We start from the raw sequence: 12,660 nt of genomic DNA, 5'->3' as shown, positions 1-12,660 counted from the left end.
TCCATAGTCCTAGATGTGACAAATCCCCCTGCTATTAATGTAGTGCTGAATCTTTCTGCTATTGCAGATCTTAGAAAGAACCTAATCACTGGGAACACATGCCTGAATAATTATAATAAAAAATATCCAACAACATGCAATTTATTCTGGTAGAGCAATAAGAAATACAATCCATAGATGATCTCAGGGTATGCACCAGGGCTTCGACAGTGGACTGAGCATCTCTCTTATATGCCTTTTCACTACTGAGCACATGTCACAGCTCAAAAAATAGCAACCAAAATGTTCTCTCTGTTTTAGGTGAATGGGGTGCTCAATAATCTCCCCCGTACCATTCAAGATGGAAAGATCCGTGCTTATCAGCATGGTAACAACATCATTGTGAGAACCGATTTTAACCTGGAACTGAGCTATGACTTGGTCTACTTCGTTCTGGTCACTGTCCCAGGGAACTACAAGAACCAGTTGGGTGGCTTGTGTGGGAACTACAATGGGGACAAGAAAGATGAGTTTCAGCTGCCTGATAAGACACTGGCTGCTGATGCCACCACATTTGGCTCTGCCTGGAAAGTCCAGATTGCCGGGGTGACCTGTGACCATGGCTGTGGAGCACCTGGCAATGCCTGCCCTGTCTGTGAGGACAAGAAGAAGGAGGTCTTCCAGAATGACAACTATTGTGGCATTCTTAAAAGATCGAATGGCCCCTTCAGTGCCTGCTACGCCACAGTTAGCCCTGATGTCTATTACAACAACTGCATCTATGATCTCTGCATGGGCAATGGAGACAACAAAATACTGTGCCATAACATCCAGAGCTATGTGACTGCATGCCAGGCTGCAGACATCACCATCCAACCTTGGAGGAGTGAATCTTTCTGCAGTAAGTTTGGTCAGACTTCAAAAGCTACTGTTAATTGTTACTATCCTGTTTATTTTCAAGAACAGTAATTGTTCCAAAAAAAAAAAACAAAACAGTGGTGATGGTGCAAAGGGCAAAACTCAAAAGACTTCGAAACACAATAGGGTATTCTACAAAGACTCATTTCTATTTCTGTGGATGGTGTTTTCATCCTCCTGTTGATGCCTCTATTTCCTTCTCTTCGCACATTTAAAGCATGGCAGTTCTTCCTTTATAACATTGCTAAAGTATGAGCATGCTTTCAAAATACCGATCCACCGTGACTATTTCATCTTGCTCTTTACAATGTTTGGCAGGCCTCCTATTGACCCATTTTTCTCCACTGCAATCGATTCCAAACTGAGTTGCACCACTTACCTTTCTTCAAATTCACTAGGACCTTGTTAAGTCATTTCTTTAGGTCCCCATCCTTTTCCGCTTATAGTTCAAGCTTTTCTTACTCCCTACAAATTCATTCACTCTGCAGCTCCTTATTATCCCTCTTACCTTCTGTCTCACTACGCCCTTCCTTGTGACCTCTGTTCATCTTTGCCCTTCCCCTCAACTACCAACTTCTGACCCTGCAATTTCCACCTGGCCAAGGCATATGCATGGAATAGACATCCTGATTCAGTAATTACATTTTAAAAAAGGTATAAAAATAATTTCATAACTTCACATTGTTAAATTATCTCTTTCTTTCATGATTCCATATTATTAAACAACCTTCAGAAAAGCTGATAAGGAACATGGTGAGGGCAAAGGTAGCGCCGGCGCCATTTTGAATATTGGCAATACGGCCCGAGTGTAGGAGGTCGCTCCTGGACCCCCGCTGGACTTTTGGCAAGTCTTGTGGGGGTCAGGAGGCCTCCCCAAGCTGGCCAAAAGTCCCTGGGGGTCCAGCGGGGGTCCTGGAGTGATCTCCTGCACTCGTGACGTCGGGTGACAGGAACCAAAATGGCGCCGGCACTACCTTTGGCCTGTCATATGGTAAGGGCAAAGGGCCACCGGTGCCATTTCTATTAACGCAGCCGTGGCCCGAGAGCGGGAGATCGCACTGGGACCCCCCCACTGGACCCCAGGTAATTTAAAACATTTCAGGAGGGTGGGGGATTTGTTTTAAAGGGTCGGGGTGGGTTTTAGGGTTGTTTTGGTGTGCCGGTTTTCCCGCCCTCCCCCGATTTACGATTTTTTGATGATAAAGCGGGGGAATTGCTATTATATCTCGGCTCTTACGATTTTTGACGATTTAAAATATATCTGACGATTGTTTTAAATAGTCAAAAAACGATTCACATCCCTAATATTCGCTAGCACAGTCTATTGTAAAACACTTTTCCTAGCGTTACCACTACAAATACTACAGAACTCGGCTGCCAGAATACTTACTGGAAAAAGCAGAAGGGATCATATCACTCAAACACTTGCCGATTTACACTGGCTGCCAATAGAGCAAAGAGTACAATTTAAAACGCTACGCTCAATTCATAAACTAATCAATTGTTATGCTCCTGCCCGCAAGAAACGTGGGCAGGCTCTTACCTTCTCACAGACAGCCAGTCAGGCTGCTGACGCTGCTGCTTGCTTTCTCCCTGAATCAGCTGGGGCTGTCCCCGCAGCTGTTCCCATGCGGCCGGCTCCTCTGTTCCTGCCTTCCCCCGACGTGCTGCTGTGATCCTGGGCCCTTCAGCCAGCAGGGAGGCCGTCTCTGCTGGTGCCTGCTACAGCCCGGGTCCTTGCCTGGCTGGGAAGCCGTGCTTGCAGCCTGCTACAGCTCTCTGCTCTGCCTGCAGTCTTACCTCTCCTCCTGGGGCTGTCTTCACGGCATGGAGCCGTTCCTGCAGTCAGCCCTTCTCCTGCTTCAGTCCTTGCAGCTCTCTGTTCTCTCTGCCGGTGCCTGCAGCCAGCCTTACCTCTCTCTGCTTCTTCCTGCTTCTGTCCTTGCAGCTGGGAGCTGCTCCACTGACCTGCCTTCACCCAGCTCCAGCCCAGGGCTGCTCCACTGCTTCCCTGGCCTTCCACGTGGCTGAGGACGCCACCAGCTTCCAGCTCTTCTCTCCAGCTCCCTAGGGCGTGAGCGCGTGTCTCTCTCTGCTCCTCTTCAAGGGCCAGCCAGGTGTGGCCTCCTGCTGACCCCTTCCTGGGTCCTGCTGACCCCTCCCTGGCCTCCACTTCAGCTCTAATAAAGGGCTCAGCTTTCAGTTTGTGTTTGCCTTCGCAAGGAGTTGGTCACTCCTGAGATCCTTCGCTCCAGGAAGTCGTCCGTGTTCCAGCACTTCTGCAAAGTCCTGTGTTTCATGTTACCTGTCAGAGCTCCTCGTCCAGTCCTGATGTCTGCTTGCCGTTCCAGTCCCAAGGTCTGTCTTTTGATCCAGTATTTGTGTTCCAGTCCTGATGTTCCTGCTGTTTCAGATGTCCATGTTCCAGCCTTGAGGTGTGTCTCCTGTTCCAGTATCCGTGTTCCCGCTGTTCCAGATGTCCTTGTTCCAGCACCGAGGTCTGTCTTAATCCTTGTTCCTGATCTTGATGCTTTAACCTGCCTCGAAGCTGCCAGGAGTGCAGCGTATCCTTGCCTCGAAGCTGCCAGGAGTGCAGCAACCTGCTCTTCCCTGTGCTCTCCCGCTCACAGGGTGGTCCGCGACTCAGTCCCGCGGGTGGTCTGAGTAGGGCGCCCTGAGGGACAGTGCCCATGTCTTCCTTCAGCCCTCGTTCCTGACTCCACCTCTGTGCATCCAGTACCTCGTCCTGAGTCCACGTCTGTGCCTGTCCACGTCTTTGCATCCTGCACCTTGTTCCTGAAGTCCACGTCTATGCCTGAGTCTACGTCGGTCCTGAGTCTCGTCTGAATCCATGTTCCAGTCTTCGCTGCCCTGGCCTCCATCTGGCCTGCCGCTTCGTGCCGTACCCTGCGGCAGGTCCGAAAGGGCTAGGATCGGTCAGAGGACTGTTCACAAGACCAACATTGCGTTGTTGGGTCTTCCGAAGCGTGCAGATCCGGAGGAGGGCCTGTCTTCCATGTCACTCCAGCCCTGCTCCCGTCCAGCCCATGCTCGGGCATGCCACGCCTCCCTCGGCACCTCTTCAGAGCCCTCTGGGGTCGAGCCGTGGCCCAAGGACACACATCACCCAGGAGTGGGATCGCTCTCCTAGCGCTCCACAACATCAATGACGAAAATTCTGATTGGCTAAACACTGCATTACGACTGCGTCCCCCAAAGAAATGTCAGATCAGCCAATAAAGCTCTACTAACCATACCCTCAGTCAAAACAACAAAACTGACCCAAGTTAGAGAGAGAGAGCACTATCTCTAGCGGGTCCAATATTATGGAACACAATGCCACTCGAAATAAGATTATGAAAGATTTAAAACTCTTCAAAAAAGCCTTTCACAGTGAGATCGATGAGTAAGAACACAGACACAGCTGAAAGTCACCTAAAAGCGTAATTGCTTTCTTTAATATTTTTATTATAACTAAGTATTAATTTAAGAGGACAGTATAAAAAGTATATGATTATCCTATTAATCATACAAATGGAAATTCCAATCCACTTCCCATATAGAGTATATTGTAACATGTAACAGAAAAATTTATTGGCATCCTCTAGATAATTCATTAACCAAACCAGACTTATTTACGTGCGTAATTGCAAACCGTTGTGATGGTGCATTTCTAAACGACGGTATAGAAAACTTTTTAAAGAAATAAAATAAAAAAATAATAGTGAGGAATCCTGAAAGTCTGAGATTATTCACAGTGTGAAGTTATGATTTTTTTTTTTTTTAATTACTCCATTATTTTCTGATAGACATATTGGGTTCAAGGGGTGTTACTTTGAAATTGGCAAGCTTCACAAGTGTTTATTTAAGCATGTTATGATTACATCATATAACCCAGCCCTCTGCTAGAATCTTTGGAAGGTTGGCCTTTGTATGAAGACCCGAGTCTTTTCACTTGTTTAAAATGTAGATACCTTAGAAGTTTTTGCTAAATTTTCTTGGATCTTTTAAGGTCAATATTTCACCACTTTGCGGATCTCGGCAAGTTACCTGAATAAACTTATCCCGCTAACTTAGCTTTCCTAAAGTTGCCAGGTTAAGTAAGCCCATCTAACTTTAACACAGGTCTACGGGGCGACCTCCATTGTTCCATAATTCCACTAATCTCTCCACCAAACTTTTCTCTCGCTTCCTCCTTTCACATCAGTCCCATCCACAGGCCTCCTTTTCTTTTCCATGACCCCTGATCTTTTCCAGCACTCTAGTTCCCCCCTCCTTTTGCCATTGCTCCTTTTACCATTGCTCTTACTTTGCTTCACCTTCGTTCTGTTGCCCTCTCGTCAGCTCTTCTCTCTGTCTTTCATCTTTTGTTAAGAGCTACATTCATACACTCACCAGATCATGGACTGGCTGCAGCAGCACCGTGGCTCTCTCATGATCAGCTCTTGCATCCGCTCGGGCTGGGCATAGAAGCAGCAGATTGCCATTCATATCTAGGAGCTCTCTGATGGCTACCAAAAGTGCCCCTGACGTCACCTTTCCCACAGGCAGCACTCTGCCATCCCTCTAGCCTGGTGCTATAAGTCATTTTGGCTGCCAATCTCCTCTGCTTTCTCCTGAGCAGGCTTCAGTATCCATCATCCTGATACTCTTTCACTGACTGGACCCCAATAAAGCAGCAGCAAAGCTTCTCTCTGTCTTGCTCTGCTACTGAGCTCTCTCACAAGAGTTGTAATCATGGCCACACGCGGAGTAAAAGTTGTGATTTCAAAACTGAGCAAGCAGATTCTCTCTAAAAATAAATTTAGCCCTCGGCCTCTAATTAGAAGCAGGTTATACGAATATATGGTTTTGCATCTCACTCTTGTTTTTGTTTTGTTTTCCTGTCAAATTAAGCTCTGGCCTGCCCTGCCAACAGCCAGTACAAAGTCTGCGCAGACACCTGCACCATGACATGTGCTGGACTGAACGACCCCGCCCAGTGCCCCAAGAGCTGTGCAGAGGGCTGCGAGTGCAATGACGGGTTTTTCTTCGATGGACAGCAGTGCATACCCATAGAAAACTGCGGGTGCTTCGAGAGTGGAAAATATTTCAGGGTAAAGAACCGATCATTCTTTTATTAGACTGGACACAATTTTCAGAGTTTGTGCATTCCTAATATTGGACAGAGAGAATAATGTTTTTTACATATTGTAAGGGGTACATTTCAGTTAGGTGTCTCACAAAGTACAAAGCACATACCACCCACATAGGGGATCATTTTAAACAGCTGCCTAAAGTAGGTGCCAAAAATGTACATAAGGGAAAATCTGCCCCGAAATTTCTTCTTGGTGTAATATTCTTGCTCTGATTGCCTTGCTGGACAAACTCACTTTTATGCTTAGGGATAAGAGTGACCTGTATGATTCTATTTGGTGCCCTTTCTGCACATGGAGAAGGTTCATTCACTAAGATGTATCCTGCTGACTGTATGTACCTTTCTATTAAGTGCTATTCCCTGTATGTACCCAGATCAGTCCAGCAGATGGAGACAGAGAAAACCTTGAAGAGCACCCCCTGCATCCTTTCAGTATTCTCTGTCTCCAGCAGATGAAGGTGGCAGAACCTGCGGTCCTGGTCTAAAACTCCGATTTTGGCTAAATTAAAAAAATAAAGGGGAAGAAATTTTCTCTCTCCATTAGCCAAGTTTTGATCAAGCAGGACTTTAAAAAAAAAGAAAAAGGCAAGTAGTATAGTTGTCCTCCCAGGGGGTAGGCAGGTCCCTGTGGGACCATCCCTCCTGGTTGCAGGTAGAGCTAGGGGTTGTTGACCCTATTAGCCCTAGTACCCGGAGAGCACTGCCCCGTGCGCGAGATTACCGGTGGTCCGATCCCTCCCCCGTGCTCACAGAGAGGCGGCATTCCTCTGGTGAGGCCGTTTGAAAAAAGAAAATAGACAGTTTTGTTTTTAGTTGTCGGGGCAGCTCCTGTGGGCTTTTCCCGGGCTCCTGATGTACTTTTTCTTGCAGTCTCTCCTCTCCCTCAGCCAGTCATGCCGCACACAATGCAATGTTTAGCCTGCAGGGAGCTGGCTACATGGCTGTCCCGTGATGGCCTATGGACTCAAAGCCTCCCCGGGGGGGGGGGGGGGGGGGGGGAGGGTCCTTCAAGGACGGCAGGGAATGCAACGGCGAGGCCCTAAGGCAGATCCTGTGGCGCGGGTCAACAGCTGCTATGGCGATTCGGTCAGCAGGGGGAGGGCACCTTCCTTTTTCACTCTCCCCTCCCGACTTGAGTCTGAAGAGTACTCAGGTTCATTTCATGCCTCTCCTGACGATTTGGTGACCCCCACGTGGGGGTTTCCCAGAGTCAGGCAACATGGAGGCACGTACCGTTCCAGCGGAAGACACCCAGTCGGTTAGATCCGCAGGAGGCTACTCGGATTCAGAAAAACCGAGATCAGGCGGGTCCTGCCTTGGGGGCCTTGGACCCGCTGAATCTCCCAGCCCTGGATCCGCCGTCACCCATGCCTCTGGACCCTCTGCGATTCAATCAGGACTAGGAAATGGGGACATCAGTTCCAGTGGAAGGTAATGATCCGAGGGTACTCCGTTTGTTCCAGAGGGATGAGTTGGATCTGCTAATTCTGCCTATACTAGCAGAGCTGGGGCTTACGCCTCCTCATGAGGTCTCGGTTTCCGACTCAGCGGACCCTGTCCTACCAGTTCTACATGGTCCTGCTTGGACTTTTCTTTTCCATCCGATGCTTCTGCAGCTTATGTTCCAGGAGTGGGATACTCCGGAGTACAGCCTGCGAGTGGGAAGAGCAATGGATAAATTTTATCCTCTGCCCGAGGAGTCCTTGGACTTCTCAAGGTGCCAAAGGTGGATGCTTCAGTGTCGGCTGTCACCAAACGGACAACTATCCCAGTGGCAGGAGCTGTGGCTCTTAAGGATCTCCAGGACAGGAAACTAGAGGTCCATCTTAAAAGGATTTTCGAGATGTCGGCGCTCGGTGTAAGGGAGGCTGTTTGGTGCAGTCTCATGCAATTGGCGAACCTGAGGTGGATTCAACAGTTCCTCAGTGCTAGGGATCTTTCTCCTTAAGAAGAAGAGCAGGCTAAGCATTTGGAGGCGGCAGTGGCGTATGACGCAGATGCTTTATACGACCTTCTCCATAACTCGTCCCGGACTATGGTATCAGCAGTTTCGGCCAGGAGGCTCCTGTGGCTCTGGAACTGGTCTGCTGATGTTTCTTCCAAGTCTTAGCTGGGAGGACACCCTTTTAAGGGCAAGTTCCTTTTTGGAGAAGATCTGGAGCAGCTCATAAAGTCCTTGGGAGATAATAAGGTGCATAAACTGCTGGAAGACAAGCCTAAGGCCTCCAGTAATTTTGTTCCTTCCTGCTCCCATTTTCGGGGTCAGCGCCATTTTCGTCAGAACAGGGCACCGCCTTTTGCTCAGCAGCAAGCATCAGCGAGATCCTAGGCCTGGGTTCACTCCTTTCGCGGTTGCAGATCTTCCCACGATGGAGTTGCTCAAGGCTCTTCAGGGCTCAAGTCCTCCCAATGAGATAGCGCCGACCCTTTCCTCCGTCCCAATTATAGGGTCAGCTCTCCCTGTATTACGAGGAGTGGGTCAATATAACATCGGGCCAGTGGGTTCTAAACATCATAGAACACGGTTACACTTTAGAATTTTCTCGGCCTTTGCGAGACCTGTTTTCGGTCACTCCCTGCGGCTCCCCAGTGAAGAAGCAGATAATGGGCCAGACCCTCCGTCGGCTGGAAGATCTGGGAGACATTGTTCCCGTCCCCCCGGACGAGGACAGGGAGATAATACATCTATTTTGTGGTCCTCAAGAAAGAGGGCACCTTCCAGCCGAAAAGCCTGAAGACGGTGACAGAGCTCTCAAGGTGCAACATTTTTTTTTGAAACTCTGCACTCCATCATCGCTGCCGTACGCAATGGAGAGTTTTTAGCTTCACTGGATTTGACGGAGGCATATCTGCATATCAGAATCTGCAAGGATCATCAGAGATTTCTGCGCTTCATGGTCTTCGGGAGGCATTATCAGTTTCGGGCCCTTCTGTTCGGCTTGGCGATGGTCCCCCGTACCTTCACCAAGGTGATGGTGGTGGTGGCGGCTGCCCTCTGATGGGAGGGGGTACTGGTTCACCCGTATTTGGATGACTGGCTCATTCAGGCGAAGTCAAAAAAACCTCTGCAGACTAGCGGTACACAATGTGTTGCATCGCCTCCACTTCCTCAGTTGGATCGTCAATCCTCCCAAGAGCTATCTGATTCCTTCACAGGTCCTGGACTTTTTGAGTGCGCGATTCGATACACAAATCGCTAAGTATTCCTCAGGCATGAACGGATAGTCAAGCTGATGTCTCAAATTCAACATCTGTTGTCACTGCCAGTACTCAGGGTCTGGGATTACTTGCAGGTTCTTGGCTCTATGGCATCCACTCTGGAGTTGGTCCTCTGGGCCTTTGCTCATATGTAACCTTTGCAGGGAGCCTTGCTTTCCTTCTGGGATCCAATGTCAGAAGAAATCCAGGTTCCTTTACCAGTCCTGGTGTCCATCATATCCAGTCTTGATTGGTGGCTGATCATCGACCATTTGGAGTGAGGGATGGACAGGAGGTTCTTCAGTGGGTGATTGTGACAACGGACATCAGTCTCTCCGGTTGGGGAGCCGTGTGACAGTCTCAGTCGGCCCAGGACCGGTGGTCGCGACAGGAAGCACAATGGTCGCCCCCCATCAATCGCTTAGAAACAAGAGCGGTGCACTTTGCGTTGCGGAAGTTCCTTCCTCTCATCCGCCATTGGGTGGTACGGGTCTTGTCCGACAATGCGACAATGGTGGCCTACATCAGTTGTCAAGTGGGAACAAAGAGTCATCCCATAGTTTTGGAAGTGGACCTATTGATGGCCTGGACAGAGCGCCATCTGGCTCTGTTGGTGGCCTCTCACATAGCTTGGGTAGACAACGTACAAACGGACTTCTTGAGCCATCAGAGCCTGGACCCCGGAGAGTGGGAGTTATCCGAGGAAGCAATGACCCTCCTCTCTTGCCAGTGGGGCACTACTCATTTGGACTTGATGGTGACTTAGAAAAATGCAAAGGCCCCACGCTTCTCCAGTCGCAGAAGGGAACATGGGGCAGAAGGGATAGATGCCCTAGTCCTTCCTTGGCCTAGCGACGTTCTGTTCTATGTGTTTCCCCCATGGCCTCTTCTAGGCAAGATTCTAAGAAGAATAGAAACTCACCCAGGAAGGGTTATCCTTGTTGCTCCGGAGACCATGGTTTGCGGATCTCATCAACCTGGATGTGGATGGTTCGCTGTGCCTGAGTCATTTTCCAAACCTGCTGCATCAGGGTCCGGTATTTTTAGATCAGGCGGATCACTCTTGTCTAGCAGCTTGGCTTATGAGCGGAGTCAATTGAGAAAGAAAGTGTATTCCAAGGATGTCATATCCACTCTTTTACGGGCATGAAAGACCTCTACTTCTCTTATGTCCGGGTGTGGAAAGTGTTTGATTTTTGATGTAGTGAGCAGGGGTTCCTCCCTTGTATGGCTTCGATACCACTAATCCTTGCTTTTTTACAGAAGGGTCTCAGTAAAGGGTTATCCTTTAGTTCCCTCCAGGTGCAAGTTGAAGCTTTGGGATGACTTTGAGGCAAGGTTGAAGGGGAGTCTCTGGCAGCACACCCTGATGTGGTCTGTTTCCTAAAAGGTGCAAAGCATTTGAACCTGCTGGTACGTTCCGTTTGTCCTTCTTGGAGTCTTAACTTGGTGCTCCAGGAATTGTGTAAACCGCCTTTTGAGCCCCTCAAGAAGGCTACCTTGAAGGATTTAACTCTCAAGTCAGTGTTTTTGGTGGCTATCTGCTCCACTAGGAGGATTTCTGAGCTTCAAACCCTCTCCTGTCGGGAGCTATTCTTACAGTTTTTGGATTCCGGGATATTGCTAACAACGGTTGCATCTTTTCTCCCGAAGGTGTTCTCTGCTTTTCATGTAAATCAGTTGGTGGAACTTCCAGCCTTTCCGGAATTAGAGTGAGATTCCAGTCACGCTAGAGAATTGTGGTGTCTGGATGTTAAATGGGTTCTCTTGTGTTACCTTGAGGTCACTAATGCTTTTCAGGTTTCGGATCATCTTTTTGTTCTGTGGAGTGGTCCAAAGAAAGACACAAGGCATCTAATGCTACCATTGCCCATATCACTTCCACTTACATTTGCCGTGGACGACTGGTTCCGGATGGACTGAAAGCTCATTTGCTCCGGTCACAAGCTGCTTCCTGGGAGGAGACCCAGTTCATGTCGCCGCAGGAAATCTGCAGGGCGGCGACTTGGAAGTCTCTGCACACTTTTGCCAGACATTATCGTTTCGATGTCCAGGCACTGGACGTTGGCAGTTTTGGGAGCAGTGTCATTCGAGTGGGACTCTCCAGGAAAGGAAAATTGGTTCTTACCTGCTAATTTTCGTTCCTGCAGTAACACGGATCAGTCCAGATGCCCACCCATTGGGAGGGTATTTAGTATTCAGAGTCCGCTCGTTTTTTTCCATTGACAGCAATTTCTGTATAGGTTAAATGTACGATTACATCCGAAGATAATAGAACACTCCAATAATGCTCCAATATTACTCCTTGCCTGTAAATAGTTTACTATTGCTTTTGTCCTTGCTTGATCTAACCATTGATTTTGAATCGGTTGCTATGCTTTGGTAATGTTTATACTGAAGGGATGCAGGTAGCACACCACATTAAGAGGGGGTGCTCTTCAGGTTTTTCTCTGTCTCCATCTGCTGGAAGGGAGGCAAAATGCAGGAGTCTGGACTGATCCGTGGTACTACAGGAATGAAAATTAGCAGGTAAGAACCAATTTTCCTTTATACGCCTTTCTCTCTTTAACCTGTTTTCAGATTGACTTGTTATATTGGGGGCGACTTTAACTTGCTCTGTTTTTGGATGCCTCACTTATAAACAGTGAGGAGAATTTTCTAAGGAGTTGCGCATGTAAATATAGCAATTTTCAAAATCCAGTTACCCATGTAAAGTGCATCTAACGGGTAAAACCTATTGACAATTCAATGGCATAGATTATAGCCCACGTACACAGGTAAAGTTCATTTACACATGATCCCTCCCCCCTCTGCATTGTAAGGGTGTAAATTATTTTGAAAATCAGGCCCTTCATATGGAAAATTGAAAAATATGTGCATAAGTGCAAACCTTTCCCCAGTCCTGTCCCTGAGAACTCCTCCCCTCAGTGCAGGTGAACTTGCATGCAAACAGGACATATGAGAATACATTTACCCGCATATCAGGCGGCGTTTTATAAAAGGTAAAGCACTCTCTTACCCACGGAAATGCCCTGGATGATTATCCTCATAGGGGCTCATTTATTCAACTGCTATATTTTACAGCAGGAAAGAAGAGGGAGGGGACATTCCCGTAGTGTTTGGCTCCTCCCTGCAATATTTATCACGGAAAAAACCCATGACAGGGACACGAGGCAAAACACACGATGATTGTCCACATCACTCAGGGCTGCCATCATGTTAATACCTTTTAGGGGTATCAGACTATGATGATAAGTGATAACACTTTTCTGAATTCAAATAGGAAATCCAAACTCCAGTGGCAGGAAATAAGTAAACGGATGCACTTCCTAGTTAATGAAAATGAAACGGGTCTGTAGTTCTTTACTTGTTTTCCACTGAAGAAAAGAGACTGTGTGAGAATGAGACCTTACAGGGTTCAGCTTCCT

The 12,660-nt window shown here is 48.1% G+C and overlaps 1 protein-coding gene across 1 annotated transcript in view; it reads left to right on the top strand.

Annotated features, from left to right (window-relative positions):
* The window catches only part of LOC115075644 (IgGFc-binding protein-like), a 126,483-nt gene that overhangs the window by 31,040 nt on the left and 82,783 nt on the right, over nucleotides 1-12,660 (top strand). Inside the window, exons 6-7 of the mRNA XM_029576218.1 lie at nucleotides 301-880; nucleotides 5,794-5,993. Coding sequence (XP_029432078.1) covers nucleotides 301-880; nucleotides 5,794-5,993 — 780 coding nt within the window. The remainder of the gene's footprint in view (nucleotides 1-300; nucleotides 881-5,793; nucleotides 5,994-12,660) is intronic.

This window comes from Rhinatrema bivittatum, chromosome 14 (genome assembly GCF_901001135.1).
Source record: "Rhinatrema bivittatum chromosome 14, aRhiBiv1.1, whole genome shotgun sequence".
Lineage (NCBI taxonomy): Eukaryota > Metazoa > Chordata > Amphibia > Gymnophiona > Rhinatrematidae > Rhinatrema > Rhinatrema bivittatum.
The sequence above is the reverse complement of the archived record's forward strand: the minus strand, read 5'-3'. Positions and strand labels throughout refer to the sequence as shown.